Genomic DNA, 17,681 nt, shown 5'->3' with positions numbered 1-17,681 from the left:
TTGTATGTGGAGGGGCTCCAGTAGCCGAAAGAGGCTGCAGCAGTGAGTGGAGGAGGGGGAACAAGTTGACTGAAGATTGAAGCTTGGGCTTGTCCAGTAGGTGTAAGAGAAAGTCGATTCAGTTCAGGTGGCAATTAGATAAGGAGTTTCAAGGCAAAAGGGCAGATCAAAGTTCCAGCATATACAATTGGAAGGACTTGCTGTTGAGTTGAACCTTTTGATTCGTTGTAGCTTTGAACCTATTCATGATGAGCTGCCGTAGTTTGAGCTTTGCAAGCTGGTATGGCCATTTAAGCTTGTTGGCGATAACGCTCGATAATGCTGCTGCGCCGCAACTTGCAGCAGCCCTGGGCAGAGACCTACGCATGTCCCGCTGGCCAACACTACCCTACCTGTGCCAGCTCTATAATTCACACAGGTAGAAGTTGAGGATTGCACAGGTACTTTAGGGCAGCGTTGGCCTGTCCCGCCAGCCCAACTCCGCGGCATCGACCCGCAAGAGCCGAGTACAGCTCTGCTAGCAATTCCGAGCTACCCCACTGCCCACCTCACCTGGTGCTTAATGTACCTTGGTATTGGCAGACATGTTGCTTGTCTCAGCATACCTAATACAAACACACTACATGGCAGTGTGCAAGTAATGGAAACAACAGAGAGCCTGATACATTAATAACGACAAGCTAGCGCCATGAGTGAGTCAATGCGGCTTGGCAGCATTACGGAGGCGCTTCTCTCGACCAAACAGAGGCTACAACACGATGCTGGAAGCCTGAATCACGCCTCATGCTGCGTATAAGCGACGGTTACGGCACGGCACGAGTGTTCATGTGCTCATGTGCTCTTTGCGAGCGTGGCATTGCAGCAGCGCTGGCGTTGATGAATTAATTAATTTGCTTTGGGCTTGCTCCAGAATCCTTCGTTTCATATTGAGCGGTGCGTGCTGCTCTTTTCTGCCTCTCCTTGCATACTTTAGGTATACATGGGCGGTTTGCCACAACTTGTTCTGCCTTGCATGTGGCCTTTTTGCGTGTCTACAGACGCCCTTGTAGACGCCCGTGGCGTAGTGCTGCAGGTACAGCAAAGCCAACTTGGAGCTCTCTCCAGCGGCTTCTACAACGCTAGCAGCAAGCAGGTTCTGGGCCATATAAACGCCCAAACTTCCCCCGTCTACTCCTCTCCTCCAAGCTCCAATCACCACCAGCCCTCTTGAAATATCCGTACAATAGCATCCTGAGAATCCTTCATTTAATCCAAATCCGAACATATTGCTAAAACCGCCTGCGATTCTTCATCTGCCCAGCCTTCTGCCTACGCCCACTCGGAGCCGATACCGCAGTCTGTGGGGCCTACACGACCAGGATTTGGGCTGACCAAACATCAAGCATCTGATCTACCGGCACATGCTTCGGAGAACAGGCTTCCAAAGGGCGTTTTGACTTGAGACCGCAGAAAAAAAAAAAAAAGAGAAGCCATCTCCGTTGTCTAAGATTCTCTTCATATTCACCGCCATACTCTTGTTTGCGTCTTCGCTTCAGTCGCGCTCCTCATCGCCTCTCGCCGCCGCAATCGCTCGCCGCCCCAGCATCGTCACCGGCGTCATCACCTCCACTCAAGGATTTCCCTCTGGTGCTTGTATGGAACCGCGGGCATGTTCTCCGTAGCACTGCGCTGCCACAGCAAACGATGTCGACCCCCAAACTTCTCGGCCCTGGCGGCATCTTGCAGCTCAAATAATGCAGTTCCACGAACGACCTTTACACATCCAGCTTTGCCTGTCAAGATACAGTCGAGAAATGCGGCCCAAGCGAATGGCACGTGGCGCCCGGTTTCTGTATTGGACGAGTAAGCTCTGCCATGACTCCCCATCTCCAAATCTCTGCACTTCTATGGCGAACATGATTTCGCGCTACACACATCTTTCATCCAAGCTCTGCCATGTGCGCTAACCAAAGCTACTGCTGCTGTGTTATAGATGGGTTGCAAAGGAGGCGCGCCCAATCAGCTTGCGCCAGCTGATGGTCTTTGGACGCTCGCTGACCGAGTCGCGATTGATAAGCTCTGCCAACTACGTGCGCACCGAGCTTCCAGTCAGGTATGTAGCTGCCATGAGTCTGCTAGCTATGAAGAGATGCTGACCGTGGCGACATGCTGCCTACAGAATAGCGCATCGCATCCGCGACATGCAGAAGCTCCCCTACGTCGTCGTAACGAACCGACACATCGAAGAGGTCTACAAGCTCTACTACAATGCCTTTGACACATTCCGCAAGTTCAAAGAGATCAAAACTCTGGAAGACAATGACAAATTCTGCGCCGTCATCACCCAGAACCTCAAGGGCCACTTGACCGTCATCCCCAAGCTCGCAATGGGCATCCTCGAGTGCGGCGGCCTTATGGACCCAAAAGAGCTGGACCACTTTATGAATGTCATACTCCGATCGGTAAGCTAGAATGATGCTATTTCACTCTTTTTATCTACTCTTATGATCATCGAAGCTCACCTTCTCCCCTATTAGCGTATCTCTAGACGAGTCATCGCGGAGCAGCACCTCTCCCTCACGGAAACTTTCCACTCCGCCTACTTCTCTCCCGGCGCCAAGCTCTCCGAATCCGACTTTATTGGCGAAGTCTTCATCAAATGCTTCGCCAAAGATGTCATAAGTCGCTGCGCCAAAGCCGTCACCCAGCTCGCCCGCACCACAAACGGACCTGACGTCCAAGTCCCCGAGATCAAAATCGACGGCCACCTCAACGCGAGCTTCCCTTACATCCTCAGCCATCTCGAGTACATCGTCGGCGAGCTCCTGCGCAACTCCGTCCAGGCCGTCATCGAGCACCACCAGAAACAGTCCGACCACGCCTCTTCTCCTCCCCCTCCCGTCGAAGTCACAATATGCGAAGCCCAGGAGCACGTCATCATCCGCATATCCGACCGCGGCGGCGGCATCCCGCGCGAGGAGCTCCCTTACCTCTGGTCCTTCAGCAAGGGCCCCCAAAGCCAGAAGCGCCTCAAGAACCTCGGCCAGGTGCCCCGAATGGCCGCCACTATGCAGGAGCTGCACGTCACCGACGAGCTTGGCCGAGCAGACCTCAAAGCGCCCACGTACCTAGGCTCCCTATCAAGCCTCACCAGTCGGCCCCCTAATTTGCGTCTTGGTATGGGCCTACCCCTGAGCCGCGTTTATGCAGAGTACTGGGCTGGCTCTTTGAACCTACACAGCTTGGAAGGGTACGGCGTCGACGCCTTCTTGCAGATTTCGAGGCTTGGAAATAAAAACGAGCAACTCACCACCAGAGCTAGCATGGACGCTGTTTAGGCGTTTTCTCTTTTTCTTCTTCTCCTTCTCCTTCTTCTTCTTATTCTTTTTATGTTCTTTTGATTTGCCTTGCTTCTTGCCTCGGGCAGTTTGGATATTCGGGGAGAAGGATTTCAAGCAGGCGGGCGATATGGATAATGAAAGTTTCTTTGTGTTTTGGTCTTGATTTCTTCGTTGACCTTTCCTCTATTAGGTATTATAGTAGCTACCGATTCATTCTATCGGAGTTGGCAAGGAGTTTCGGCTGGGTCTTACATACGCCGTTTGTTGTTCGTTGCCGGATCCATCAGTTGGGATGGAAAATGTCCGACAACCACCTTAAGGAGTACCTATACCTTGTTGTTTCTTTTGTATTCAACGCGCATAATAGTGGCTGCCATATTAAACTGGTATCTCAACTGACTCAATTACATAAGACTAGAAAATGTGCCTAACTGTCTGAAATAGGAGGTGCTCAAATAAAAGAGGAATAAAATAGGGCTACATTATCAAAACTTCTGGCACTCTTCCCCCTTGTCGCTGATTTTGGGCAACAAACCATTAAATGTTGCTCTGTTCCACCGTCAAAGTCACAGGGAGTAATCGCCGTGACAGTTTTAGCACCAGTACCGAAGGGGGACAATAAATAAAAAAATCCTTCAACCTCAACAACTCATCAAAAAATAGTCGCCTCGCCTCTTCCCGTGGCAATAGCCGCTCAGAATATGCATGAAATAAGCGCCACCGCAGTGGCATTCAATAGCCGGCGCCTTCACCCTTTTAAATCTAAAGCAAGAGAGAGGCAGACCGATGGAACCCCGAGATCATGATACTCCAACGCCAGCATGGTGTGGTTGAAAGCCGGCATTAGATGATTTATCGGCGACCGTGGCTTCGGACGGCATTTCCCTGCATAGCCTCAAGCTCGTTCTCCAGCTGCTTGATTGTGGCGTGGGTCTGCTCGAGATCCTTATTGAGACGATCACGCTCAGCAATGAGCTTCTGTTCCCATTGTCGGAAGCGCTGCTCCTCGACCTTGACCTGCTCGGTGAATCGCTTTCGCAGGGCCTCCTCCTCTTCCTTAAACTTGGGGTTGTCGAGCTTCCGGGGTCGAGCCTCGCCGAATTTGCGAGTCTCCATCTGCTGTGCTCGGTAGGCCTCGTAGTGAAGCTCCTCAGTGGTGTGGATAAGATCGAGCATGTGGGTGCGGATCAGAATGGATCGCAGCTTCTTGAAGTCGCAGTGGTCTTCGTTCTCGACCTCGGCAACACCCCAAGAGTACTGACGACCCTTGACGATGCGGCCATCGCTGGTCTTGACGTCCTTCTCGGAGCCGATGACGGCAAACGGCATAGCGGCCATAAGGCTACGCGCGTGCTGGGCAGCAGCCTCGTCATCCTCCTCGATAGGGGGCTGGTAGATCTTGATGTTCTGGGCCTCGATGACGCTCACAATCTATTAATCGTTAGAAACTTTGCGCGTGGAAAACATGTGGCTTCTCATATTCATACTCTCTGCTTGAACTTGGCCAGGTCAGCTGGGCTGAGAGTATCAGCCTTGGCAATCACGGGAATCAGGTTGACTCGTGAGCAGAGGCGCTTCATAACTTCGATATCCAAGGGCTTCAGGGTGTGGCCGGTAGGGCGGATGAAGTACAGGCAGGCATGGACACGGAGATCAATCTTGTCCTGGCGGCGGGGCTGCTGCTCCTGAAGCATGTAAGACTCGTGCTGGTCGTCGAGGAACTCGATAATGGGTTGCCAAGAATCGCGGTTGTTGACATAGTCACCGAAGCCGGGGGTGTCAATGACAGTCAATCGAACTAGAAAGAGTCAAAAATGTAGTTTTTAGCACATCGTCTTGCACCAAACGTAGAGTCTCCTTTAATTAGGCAGCTAGCCCTTACCCTTGAAGAACTTCTCCTCCAGCTCGGCCTTGGTGATCTCAATCTCAACCGTCTTGTCGACCTGCTTCTGGTGTCTGCGCTTGTGATCGGCGTAGTTCTTGATGGTGGTAGAGAAGAGGGTGTTGATGAAGGTGGTCTTGCCCAGGCCAGACTCGCCAGCAACCTAACGATTCAAGTCGGCGTGTTAGTTACTCAGAAACAGACAGAGCTAGAAACATCGTGCTGTAGTCACGCCGTATACGCGTTTGTCAACGGCAAAATAGAGGGACAATCGCGTACCATGATGGTGAAGCCAGCACCGCGCTTGGCGACAATCTTGTGTCGCTGGTTGGGCAGATTGGCAATGCCAATCGGTGAGGCGCTCTCAGCAGCTGCGGGAGCCATCTTGCAATGTGGAGGGGCTACGGATTGGGTGTCTTGGGCGAGAATGGAGGGGAGAAACCAGCGAGAGGGCGGAGGCAGACGATGACAGCTGCAGCAATGGGAGCAAAAACGGAGACAGGAGGAAGATATTCACAAGTGGCCGTTGGCGCTGCTCAGGCAAAACAGAGTGGAGGTTCCAACTTGCTGAGCTTGAACTTTCAGGGGATAGAAGGGGTTGAGGCGGTCGTATCCCCCAATTTTCCACACCTTAGAATTGGCCAGGGGCTGGGCGCTGCTGATTGGGCGAGTGGCAGCTCTTGGCTGATTGGGCTTAGCGGGCTGGTGCGGCCGACTGGGGGGACACAGAAAGCAAGAGCAGGCGGAGCGAGGCAGGAGCAAAAGGCGGGCGGTCTCCTTTTTTCTGCCATTTGCGTGGAAGTGAAGTGAGCAGTTCGTGTTAACGGAGCATGGAGCGGGCAGGACAGGGCCGGTGGCTACAAGTATTGGGTACAGTGGGCTGTTGGTGGATCAAGTGCACTGAGCGGCAGCAGCATCGTTGCCGGTTTGGTCACTGGTACCTGCTCTAACAGGACAGATGAGATGAGGTGGTCAATGCGTTTCAAAGCACCGTCGTACCACACAAGTGCCATGGTGGGCTTGAATGCTAAGGAGCGGAATAAAGTATCTGCCGGGCGCCTTAACTCAATCGCTCTGACTTGGCTTGCTAAGAAAAAAAAAATCAATGGGTCTGTATCGATAAGAAAGTCGCAGCTTGATTTTTTGATGCGACTGCGCCGGGCATTGAAAGAGCTTCACATCATAGTATAATTCCACCAGATCATGGCAAGTGGCCGACAATGAAGACCGATTTTAGGGTAAGATTTTGCGATATCACCATGAATTCCGGATTGTTCGGTCCTGAATCTTGCCCGATTGTTGATTATACCGATCCAATTTGCAACTTCCATCTTCTTCAAACGAAATCTGGACCATGTGCTAACCGTGAGGCTTCCTAGTTTTCCAACTTGCTAGGCACTGTCTACTGCCAGGGCAACTTGGTCTTCAGTCCAGATGGCACCCATCTCTTTTCACCCGTCGGAAATCGCGTGACTATCTTCGACTTGGTAAAGTATGTCAAGCCGGCGCATGTACCCAAGCAGTGCCTCCCCTAGTAACATTGAACTGTATGACTGACTTGATACAACAGCAACAAATCCCACACTCTGCCCTTTGCCCATCGCAAGAACATTGCTCGAATCGGCCTCTCACCCCGCGGCAATCTCCTTCTCACCGTTGACGATGAGGGTCATGCGATCTTGACCAACGTTCCCCGTCGTGTATCCATCTATCACTTCTCCTTCCGGTCGCAGGTCACAGCGCTCTCATTTTCGCCTTCAGGGCGATACTTTGTCGTGGGCTTGGGGCGAAAACTCGAAGTCTGGCACGTTCCTTCGACCCCGGATACAAATGCCGAGGGAGAGCTTGAATTCGCCCCCTTCGTAAAGCGCCGCACCTACACCGGCCACTTCGACTCAGTACAGCATATCGAGTGGTCCAGCGACTCCCGGTTCTTCCTGACAGCCTCTAAGGATTTGACGGCAAGGATATGGAGTGTTGAGCCTGAAGAGGGTTTCGTTCCCACCATTCTTGGTGGCCATAAGCAAAACGTGATTGGTGCCTGGTTTTCCGCTGACCAGGAGACAATCTATACGGTCAGCAAGGACGGTGCAGTCTTCAACTGGAAATACGTCAAACCGCTCAATTCCGCAAAGCAAGATGACCGTATGGAGGATGATGACGATAGCAACGATGAATCGGACATGAGATGGCGCATTGTTGAGCGACACTACTTTATGCAAGGTAGCGCACATGTGCGATGTGCCTTTTTCCACGCGGAAACCAACCTCTTGGTGGCTGGCATGTCCAACGGGCTTTTCAGCCTTTACGAAATGCCCGACTTCAACAACATTCATAAGCTCAGCATCTCTCAAAGCGACGTCGACTTTGTAACAATCAACCAGAGTGGAGAGTGGCTGGCTTTTGGTGCCTCCAAATTGGGGCAGTTGTTGGTCTGGGAGTGGCAGTCCGAATCCTACATCCTCAAACAGCAGGGCCATTTCGACTCAATAAACTCCCTGGTTTACTCTCCGGATGGACAGCGAATCATCACAACTGCTGATGATGGCAAGATCAAAGTATGGGATATTGAGTCTGGCTTTTGCATCGTCACATTCACGGAGCACACTAGTGCCGTCACGGCATGCGAGTTTGCCAAGAAGGGAAACGTTCTGTTCACATCAAGTCTTGACGGCTCAGTCCGGGCGTGGGATCTGATCAGATATCGAAACTTCCGTACCTTTACGGCCCCAACAAGGTTGTCCTTTACATGCATGTCTGTTGATCCCAGCGGCGAGGTAGTTGCGGCAGGTTCACTGGACTCATTCGATATTCACATCTGGTCTGTACAGACCGGTCAGCTACTTGATCGGTTAGCAGGACACGACGGTCCCGTGTCTGCCTTGGCGTTTACACCAAATGGCAACTCCTTAGTTAGCGGTAGCTGGGACAGGACTGCACGAATATGGTCAATCTTTGACAGAACCCAGACGAGCGAACCGCTGCAGCTTCAGGCTGATATTCTCGACATTGCCGTCCGACCGGACTCCCTTCAGCTGGCCGTTTCAACTATTGATGGCCAGTTGACGTTCTGGTCAATATCAGAGGCCGAGCAGACGGCGGGTCTCGATGGCCGCAGGGACGTGTCTGGCGGACGAAAATCATCAGACCGGAGAACGGCTGCCAATATTGGTGGCAACAAGAGCTTTAGCACAATACGCTACAGCACCGACGGAAGCTGCCTGTTGGCCGGTGGAAACAGCAAATACATCTGCCTGTACTCAGTGTCGACCATGGTGCTACTGAAGAAGTTTACAGTCAGCGTGAATTTGTCTCTATCCGGAACTCAAGAGTTCCTCAACAGCAAGTATCTAACGGAAGCCGGTGCCATTGACGATATCGACATGCAAGGAGAGGCATCCGACCGCGAAGACCGGTTCGATGCAAGCCTACCTGGTTCGAAGCGTGGCGGAGATCCTTCAGCTAGAAAGCGAAAGCCACAAGTTCGCGTCACAGGCGTTGCCTTTTCGCCTGCCGGATCCGCCTTTTGCGCTGCTTCTACAGAGGGTCTCCTTATCTATAGCTTAGATCACACTCTGCAGTTTGATCCATTTGATCTCAACATCGAGATCACGCCTGCTTCAACTTTGGCAGTATTGGAAAACGAAAAGGACTATCTCAAAGCGTTGGTGATGGCATTCCGATTAAACGAAGCTGGTCTCATCAAGAGAGTTTTTCAGGCGGTACCGCCAGCCGACATTCCCCTCGTCGTATCCGATGTCCCCATTGTCTACGTACCAAGACTCCTCCGCTTCGTCGCTGCCCAGACAGAAGAATCTCCCCACATCGAATTTTGCCTGTTGTGGATCAAGGCGCTGGTCGACAAGCACGGCGCCTGGCTCACGGCTAATCGCGGCAAGGTAGATGTCGAGCTGCGAGTGGTCTCGCGTGCAGTGGTGAAGATGAGGGACGAAATCAGGAGATTGGCTGACGAGAACGTGTACATGGTGGATTACCTATTGGGCCAGGCCGATAATAATAAGGTTGAAGAGGAGAAAAATGGCAATGCGACCCTGACCAGTGCACAGCAGAAGACGATTGATGCGGTCATGAATGGCGCGGCGGAGTCCGGCGAGTCTGACGAGGATGGAGAAGATGAGTGGATGGGAATGGATTAAACTCCTGAATTTTTTTGAAATAGGAAGCATAACTGGGTCATTTACAAAACTAGACTACATAAAAATACAAAAGATATCCTAAAGTCGCGCGCCAGTATGATTGGCCCTGGGGTTCACATTGTTTTCATGATCAGTATCCTTATGCTCTTCATTCCTTTGTTTAGTTTCAAATTGTTACAAAGGGAACTTATCTCACCCTTACCTTTCCTTGGGAACATTTTCCCATGCCTCTTCAAACCCAGCAGATCTCACCCACAACGCAGGCTCTTGCGGGCCTTCCGTGCTCTGCAACAGAATCTGATGAACCTTCAACCACGTCTCATCATCAGCAATGCGAATCCACGGCCTACCAGCATACTTTTGAGACAGCTCCTGGGCAACTAGCAGCGCGCGGACGACCTTGATGGTGTGCCCGTCATCGATAATCTCGTGGAAACGTGGGAGCAGGTCAGCCGGCTTTGTGGCGGAACTGGTAGTCTGTTGTTTTGGAGAGAAAGACTTGATGGCGTCGAGACGGAGCGGTGGACATCCTCGAGCAATGTATTGGATTATATCGAGGCGGATTTTCCATTCGAGGATGCGGGCTTTTTGAGAGGGCCGGAGCCAGGGGAAGGACAGGAGGGTGACGAAGAAAGGGGTCGAGTTGAGGTGGTGACTGAATGGAAGAAGTTTCTGTGAGCAAAAGAAGAGAGACGTGGTAAAAAAGTAAAAACTTACATCAGAAAGAAGTCAAACTTGGGATTATTCGGCGGATGAAACGCGGCCGCCGCAGCAACATACGCGCACGAATGCACCATCTCAGCCAGCCTCTCATCCAGCTCATCCTCATGTACCTTCACCTGCTTCACAAACTCCAGCGCCTCATCCGGCGCACGAACAAAGATGCCGTCGTAAATCTTGTTCTTGTCGTCAAACCGCGCGCTCGTGGCGAGCTTCTCGCTGAACTGCTGGACAGACTCAAAGAGCTCCGGCAAGGGGGGCGTATCGTGTGAGGAGGCAGTGGCGGCTTGTTCGGCTTTGACGAGGAACCCGCCTGCGCGGTTCTCGTGGACGGCGGCTTGGGCGAGGCCTTCGGCGATGATGGCGGGTTGCTGCCATTCGATGCCGTACATGAGTTGGATGAGGGGGTGGAGGAAGCCTGAAGAATCGCCATTACCCATTCAGCCCGTTTACATTCATTCATTGAGATATCCATTCTCCAAAATGGTATAGATGGATTGATAAGATACGCACCAGCAAAAAGACGTCCAAAGATGGTCTCGCTCCTCTCATCTTCCTTAAAGACATACTCCAAAAGGACCTTTTCCCACCCCTTTGCTTCAATTTCATCTTGGAAGAACTTGAGAAAATCGGGGTAGTGTTTCCCCTTTCCGAGATAAGGAGAGTCTTCCGTCCAGCCTTTCTTGAGCTCCTCGACGACGCCGGGGTGAGTGTCCATGGCCTTGATTTGGTAAGAGTGGTTTTCGGCATATGCCTCTTCAAGCGTGCTGGGAGATGCACCGGTGGCGTAGAGGGTGAGGAGGAAATGGACGATCTGGTTGTATGCTATTAGCTTTCTTTACATTCGCAGCGGTTGACTGAGCTTTCATCGCAAGATGTGTCTTTAATCTCAATAGTGACAAAGGCGAGGAGACTGAATGAAAAGCAGTAACATAAGCGTACATGATTATGGAAGCCCTCTGCATTGAAAAAGACGTGGTGGCTCTGTATTTCTAATTAGCTGCCATTCTCTGTTTCAATCAATTTTTCTAAGTAAATACCTCGAGATCCTTTTGCAGCAGCTCAGAGACCTTTGCAGCAGCCTCATCCGTCTGCTTCCACTTCAACACCCCCGTATCGCTAGCGGGAACGCGAATCTGCCACGGCGTCGCCATTGTCGAAGCAGCTCGATTTCGAATTGAAAAGAAGGGCAGAATCTTTTGATAGCGTCGAAATAAACGTGTCGAATTGTATCCAAGCACATGCAAGAAACCAGCTCGTTGTCGCGTGTTCGATAACAGTGCGGATGAGACAGATGCCATTTGCATCGTCAGACGGGGCGGGCACAATTTATGCGATATCACTGCATTAGACGCCACGTGCCTCTTTGTCGTTGCATCACCAATTAACCAATCCAAAGTGTTCAATGTTGCAACCCAAAACCAGCAAGAGGTTGCATCTCCAAGAAGCTGACAAATTTCGCTGCAAAAGGCTGACTGATGGCCGCTGTTTGCATGTGGGATGCGTCTCGGACTTCCGGTGATGGCCGTTTAAGTTGGCGATCTCACATGGTTTCGAATTGTTGGGCTGCGGATTGGCTGCGGTGCTGTGAAAAAATGGGGTTAAACGTTCGGCTCGGCATTTATTTAGAGTAAATGGGAAGTGCGAATTGCGAGACGGCAAAGCGTTAACGGCTAGAATGATGGCATGTAGGGGAATTGGTTTGGGAATTTGGGGTATGAAAATGTCACATTTACATCATAAGCTACTAGGCACATCTTGGAGCTCAAGTTGGATCCGACGCCAAACGCCAGTAGCCGTAAGAGCTAACAACTAACAGCAATCAAGATGGGCACATGTAGATGGGAAGAGAATCAGAGCATATTGCCAGAGATGAAAACTCTGTAGCAAGTCTTGTAGTATTTTGTCAATCTCATTCTAAGATCAGAGTAAAAGTTGAGAGCACCATGCTCGCGTCCCAGTCCTATCAGTCCACCCATTTTTTTAAATCCTTCCAAAAATCGTCATCATGAAGATGTGTTTTTAAATCCCGGTTCCCAACAGCTGTATATAGTCTTGTTGATAAAGAGCAGGGGGTTGGTATGTTATGTTGTATAAAAGAAAAAGCCTTTGAGGGAATATTTTTTTTTTAAAAAGAAAAAAGAAAAGTCGTTAAATCATCAGTGAGAACCTTTAAGCCTTGCGCTTCTTGGAGGGCTGGGCGTCTTCCTCGCCATCATCCATCTCCTCGTCAGACTCAAAGTCGATGTCGCTCATGGCATCTTGCTCTTGGGCAGCCACTGTTGAGTTTTGTCTTAGCGCTTGGAACTCATTCATCGTCTGATTCTTCCGAAGAATTCTCAGAGGCGTGAATGTACTCACAGAAGTACTTGATGGCACCGGGCCAGAGATCCTCAGCGATGCAGACGGCAAGGTCGTCGGCGGTGGGGAAAATCTCCATCTCGTACTCGTCGTCATCATCATCCTCATCCTCATCATCCTCGTCGGGAATCTCCTTGCCCGCCTTGCGGAGCTTGCGCTTCTCCTCCTCCTCCTTCAGGGCAGCCTGGTTCTCCTCCTCGGTGATGCTGAGGCCACGGAAACCGAACCAGGCAAAGAAGCTGACGCCGTCGAGGCCAGTGCTCTCCATCTGGGACTTGAGCTTCTTCTTGGCCTCGGTGTCATCGCCCTTGCCGGCCTTGTCGTCCTCCCAGACCTGGTAAACGAGGTCCAGCATGCCGCTGGTCAGGTCCTTGTCGGCCTTCCAGTTGATCTTGACAGGCTCACTGACGAGGCCCGCCCAGCCATCCTTGTTGCGGCGCCACCAGAACTTCTTCTCGAGAACCTTGTTCTCAAAGTACTCGTTCTCGCTGAACTCGAACTTGATGGCAATGCTGCGGGGGTCGCCGTTGGGAAGCTCGAATCGCTCCACAGACAGGTCGACGAGGGAGCTCAGCAGGACGGCAGAGTCAGTCGGCTGGACGTACTCGTCGATATCCGGGGGAGCCTGCTCGAAGACGAGAGGCCAGAAGTTGGGGATCTCAGCAACGACCTTGGCGCGCTTGGCGTACAGGTCCTTGGTGAGCTTAGCCTGCTGGCGGACTGTAGGCTTGTTAGCACTCCATAGCTTTGAAGATCTCAAAGAGCAAGAACAAGGAAAATCCCTCCTCTTTCTAGCTCTAGTGCTCATATAGACTAGCTTGCACGACAAGAGAGATTCGAGCAAAGAGAGCCAAGGTGGACTGATGACGCTGCTCATTTGCGGATCGCGCGATTCCAGCAGGAAAAGACAGAATGAAGCATGCGCAACAGCTCACCACCAGAATAAACAAAGAGGAGAGGGCTGGCCTGGATTGAGCAGTAGCAGAGGTAAAACTTACGGAGCTCGAGCTCAACCTGCTCGAAATCATCCTCGAGATCCTCGAGCTGCTCGTAGGAGATGGGGTTGTCAATGTTTTCAGCAGACATTTTGGCGGCTGTGTGTTGCGACTGAATAAAATGAGAGAGAGAAAAGAATGCTTGATGCAGGAGGGAGATTTGTTGAGGGGGGGGAGCTCGCTGCCTCTTTATAAGGTGGAACTAGCTAGCTACAGGTACCCAGATGACGTTAACTGGGTTAAGGCGAGAAAATTTTCTCTCGTCGACGGAGGCACAGAATATGTGGAGGGCCGTAAACAAACAAACAAATCAATGCAGGCAGAGCTTGTGTATGTAAGAGAAAAAAATCGACGTCGACTCAGTTCACAGGAGCTTGCAGAATGGAAATTTTGCGTAGCGGTACCTTGCCTAGCACTTGTCAACTGGCGCGCTGGATCCCTGTATTGCAGGCGTGCTTGGGCCGGAAATGGCAAAAGCGGGAGCCACTAAACCCGCTGTAGCTTGGCGGAGGGTCTACTAAGTCAAAGCTCTTGCAGCGCAAGGGTCCGCTGCAGGCGTTCGAAGAAAAAAAAATAAGATGGAGAACCTGGAGCCTGAAGAGTAAAAAAAAAGTTTTGGGGCGATCTGGTACTTGAAGAGAACATACAATTTGTATGGCAGAGGCAGGTCACCGAAAGTTTTTAGGCATCACGCTCCACTTCGGATGTGCATAAAATTGAAAGAGGAGAAGCAAAAAGAATCAAGAGCTAGAATGAGGCTAGGTTGCTCCAGACACGGCGAGCAAAACGCCACCCGAAGGCCGCTTTCCATGCTTTGATGTTGATGCGTGTGATTCGCTGCGGAGAGGAGCCAATAGATTCGATGTCTGTAAGGTCCAGTAAGCACAGACACCGCCTTTGTAGAAGAGACAAAGATATGATTCCCAAAAGCCATTGGTGGGATGAAACCGCATGCATAACATTGCCGAGGGGCAGACAAGATAGAGCTGTTGGAGCATTGTTAGACGCCACATATCTCATAGATGGAGCATATCTGGGTGTGCTCCATGATATGAGATGATCACTTTCATATTACTTTTCTCTCAGCACCAGATCCAACCACGCCTCTCATTGCCTTTTGGTTCTACAGATTTCCATCAAAAGAGCCGGCAAAAAAAAATCCTTATCGGATAAGGCTTGCCCCTCCCCCGCCTCAGCTTCGCAACCCCAACCCACCTTTCTTGGCTCTCTCTCCATAGTAATAGCTTATTAGCAGCAAAACCAATGTTGAACATTGCTGCCTTTGCCATTCTCGCTCAACAATAGTCTACGATAATTTTTTCAATTGACCGTTCATTGTATCCCAGGCGAGATGATGTCATTGTTCTAATTTGTTTCACCTTCTCCTCTCTTGGAAGCAAGAAGTGGCCTCAGGCTCTTCCACTTTCAATTCCTCAAACCGCCATATGAATTACCCACTTCTACCATCTCCTCCAGCTTGATCTTGACATACCACAATTGGAACTCTCATCTCCATACTGAAATTCTTACGCCATCGATTCACAAGATGCCTACGCCAATTGACCTTGGACAGCCCACCAGACTCAACTGCGAAGTTGCAGTCTTCAGCGGTGCTTCTGGTCTCGAAGCTCAAGATTTGGGCGCCAAACGCATCGAGCTGAATGCCCCAGGCTCGTACGAAGCAGGTGGCCTGACACCTCCCGTCAAGGAGCTGACTTCAATTGCCTCGCAGCTCGAAATTGCCGTGCGTATCATGATCCGTCCTCGCGGTCCTCCTCGCGCCGTCGTCTCGCCTGGTGGAGAAGAAGGTCAGCAAAGGCCAGTTCAGCAAGAAGACCATCAACTCCAAGACTTCATTTATACCGATGATGAAATCGCTCTCATGCTACAGGCAATCGCTGACTTCAAAGCCACTGGGGTCATGAATCCCATTCGTGGAGACGGTTTCGTCTTTGGGGTGCTCAAGCGCCAGACTAAGCCCTCGACTCTTGCCAAATATCCAGATCTCAAGTATACCATCGATGAAGAGCGCTGCAAGATACTCGTCGACGCTGCCCGCCCTTATCCCTGCGTCTTCCACCGCGCCTTCGACCCAATTGCTGCAAGCGAACGCTGGGCCAAGGGCGTCGATGCTCTAGTTCAATGCGGCTTCGATGGTGTTCTTACTTCTGGAGGGATGGGCAACTGTTCCCAATATCTTCACAAAATTGACGCAATCTGCCATCGCGCCATTCCCCATAGCCTCCAAGTCATTGCGGGAGGCGGTGTCCGCCGGGGCAACGTGGGAGAGACGGTCGCGCAGCTTTCAGTCCACGGCACTAAGAATGTGTGGATTCACACTGCCTCGCTGACCGACAAGGTCGACAACGATGGCCGCAGGCTCGAGGACCTTGACGGGCGCCAGCTCAAGGGAATTGTGTCCGCGATCAACAACACCAAGCCAAGCTAGAAGTCCCCGGCCGACCATTGGCGCGAACACTATGCCCACCTCTATCAGTAAGCCGCGAGCAGTCACCATTTTGCGCAGAATCTCAACTCAATCCTCTTTGTCAATTTCAGCATGATCTACGACATTTGTTTTTTTCGCTATTATATCTATTCTTTCGTATGCTTAACTTGGCTTACTATTTCTTTACCATTCTCCCCCTCTCTTCTCGTCTTTATACTAGAGGATGATATAACGACCTGACTATGTTTCTTTCCTCTTCGATTTCAACAGCAAGATTACAGGCGATTCCATTGATACCCGCATACCAACAGATTTTCCAGAAATAGAATCGATAGCTTCATGGCAACTATTAAAGAACGGGGGAAGATTTTCAAATTTGTCTAGGCCAGATAAATTTCTGATTTCATATTTTAAAGAATAGAAAAAAGGCCTAAATGTCATCAAATATATAAAGACTTTCTTTCTCAAGTTTTATTATTTACAACGTGCTGTCATTGGAACCTACTTACCCGGGTATGGAATTACGGCAGAGCCGATTATAGTTGCCTGGTGCCAACACAGCAACTCAGCCATATCCTACTAGTAGATTTGAGTCAACGAACAAGTACACATGAGATGATTGACATCCGTGTATATACCACACCTAACAAGAATGAAGCATTTAAAGCATTGGTGGGAAGGATGGAGAAAGCCAAAGATGCAGAAAAGTATGCCGTGTTATACAACCTTGGCGGATGCACTCGGTGTTGTCCACGTCGCGTATGAGGACAGAATGACAACTATAAGGGCAGAGGCCTGGTTTAGCATCACCCGTAGCACAAGTGGACTCTATTCTATTGTTTCTGGTGTTTTTTAGCTACCTGTATGGTCGAGTAATAGCTATTCACGTTAGTTTGAAGAGAATATTATTGCGTAGACGCTTAGATTATGAGAATGACTACACGGCTAGCCGAGATATCGACATACGAGTTGGCACATATTCAACTCTGGCCATGTTTAAAGTAAATTCTCATTGACTTATATATCATCTGACGTCAAAATTGAGTAATTGGCAAAATTCTAAGATCAAACTACCACTCAGCCACATGAAGTAGATCGGATCTGCCAAAGTTAATCACGGTCTCCACCTCGTGAGGTTGTACTAGTATATCTTTGGAGGTGAACCATACAAATGGACTCAAGCATCCACACAAAATGATTGTCTTGCAATTATGAACGATAATGGACGCGCAGGTATGATGGCTTTTGCTCTATGTCAAATGACAGGATTCTCAGCCGCAGCTGGCTATAACCTTGTCGCCGCCGCCGCCGCCAAAAAAAAAAAAAAAAAAAAAAAAAAAAAAGAAGAATGATACAAAGGAACAAAGGCTCCCAGTTGTGGAGAAGGGTTTTGGAGATAAAATTGGTCAATCAATGATACCCAGCTGCTATCTAGCCATAAAGTCTCTATTACTCTTCTTGCAGGGACCCAAGTCTGGCAGTTTTATTTGTTCTGCCAGCTTCTCAATATGGCGGTTACAGACATTGAAAATATCCTTCAATATCATTTCAAAGACCCCACGCTCCTCAATGAGGCTCTTCACGCCGATGGTTCAACTCCATCGTTGTCCAAAGAGAACCCCCGAAAGCATGGAAATAAAGCCTTGGCAATGATCGGCGATGCTGTCCTTAGGCTAGTCGTAATCGACGATAGCATCGTAGGGGGCAAAACTCGCCGTAAGTCTTATCAATGTTTAACCCAGATCTCAATACTTCTGGGCTGAAACGAATGTTAACGGGAGCTTGTTTTCATTGAAA

General features: G+C 50.3%; 6 protein-coding genes across 6 annotated transcripts; 3 read left to right on the top strand and 3 right to left on the bottom strand.

The window, feature by feature from the left end:
* Positions 1 to 1,648: 1,648 nt before the first annotated feature.
* On the top strand, positions 1,649 to 3,317 carry TGAM01_v200675 (serine/threonine protein kinase; the record flags this gene model as incomplete). Its single annotated transcript, XM_018807518.1, has 4 exons — positions 1,649 to 1,842; positions 1,973 to 2,092; positions 2,159 to 2,441; positions 2,517 to 3,317. 4 exons carry the CDS (start codon positions 1,649 to 1,651, stop codon positions 3,315 to 3,317), a joined length of 1,398 nt encoding a protein of 465 aa, XP_018659328.1.
* An 855-nt stretch (positions 3,318 to 4,172) lies between these two features.
* On the bottom strand, positions 4,173 to 5,586 carry TGAM01_v200674 (hypothetical protein; the record flags this gene model as incomplete). The annotated part of the gene is made up of 4 exons (XM_018807519.1): positions 4,173 to 4,751; positions 4,808 to 5,118; positions 5,203 to 5,365; positions 5,482 to 5,586. 4 exons carry the CDS (start codon positions 5,584 to 5,586, stop codon positions 4,173 to 4,175), a joined length of 1,158 nt encoding a protein of 385 aa, XP_018659329.1.
* Positions 5,587 to 6,422: 836 nt separating this feature from the next.
* TGAM01_v200673 (periodic tryptophan protein 2) lies at positions 6,423 to 9,359 on the top strand (the record flags this gene model as incomplete). Its single annotated transcript, XM_018807520.2, has 3 exons — positions 6,423 to 6,440; positions 6,582 to 6,694; positions 6,773 to 9,359. 3 exons carry the CDS (start codon positions 6,423 to 6,425, stop codon positions 9,357 to 9,359), a joined length of 2,718 nt encoding a protein of 905 aa, XP_018659330.2.
* A 78-nt stretch (positions 9,360 to 9,437) lies between these two features.
* Positions 9,438 to 11,233, bottom strand: TGAM01_v200672 (HypA protein; the record flags this gene model as incomplete). The annotated part of the gene is made up of 5 exons (XM_018807521.1): positions 9,438 to 9,513; positions 9,562 to 10,014; positions 10,077 to 10,497; positions 10,593 to 10,893; positions 11,120 to 11,233. 5 exons carry the CDS (start codon positions 11,231 to 11,233, stop codon positions 9,438 to 9,440), a joined length of 1,365 nt encoding a protein of 454 aa, XP_018659331.1.
* A 1,018-nt stretch (positions 11,234 to 12,251) lies between these two features.
* On the bottom strand, positions 12,252 to 13,526 carry TGAM01_v200671 (hypothetical protein; the record flags this gene model as incomplete). The annotated part of the gene is made up of 3 exons (XM_018807522.1): positions 12,252 to 12,358; positions 12,441 to 13,160; positions 13,439 to 13,526. 3 exons carry the CDS (start codon positions 13,524 to 13,526, stop codon positions 12,252 to 12,254), a joined length of 915 nt encoding a protein of 304 aa, XP_018659332.1.
* A 1,455-nt stretch (positions 13,527 to 14,981) lies between these two features.
* Positions 14,982 to 15,884, top strand: TGAM01_v200670 (copper homeostasis protein cutC; the record flags this gene model as incomplete). The annotated part of the gene is made up of 1 exon (XM_018807523.1): positions 14,982 to 15,884. One exon carries the CDS (start codon positions 14,982 to 14,984, stop codon positions 15,882 to 15,884), a length of 903 nt encoding a protein of 300 aa, XP_018659333.1.
* Positions 15,885 to 17,681: the final 1,797 nt, after the last annotated feature.

The sequence above is a fragment of the Trichoderma gamsii genome (assembly GCF_001481775.2).
Source record: "Trichoderma gamsii strain T6085 chromosome Unknown Scaffold_2.2, whole genome shotgun sequence".
Taxonomy (NCBI): domain Eukaryota; kingdom Fungi; phylum Ascomycota; class Sordariomycetes; order Hypocreales; family Hypocreaceae; genus Trichoderma; species Trichoderma gamsii.
Note: the sequence above shows the minus strand (reverse complement) of the source record. Positions and strands in the feature narration are given on the sequence as shown.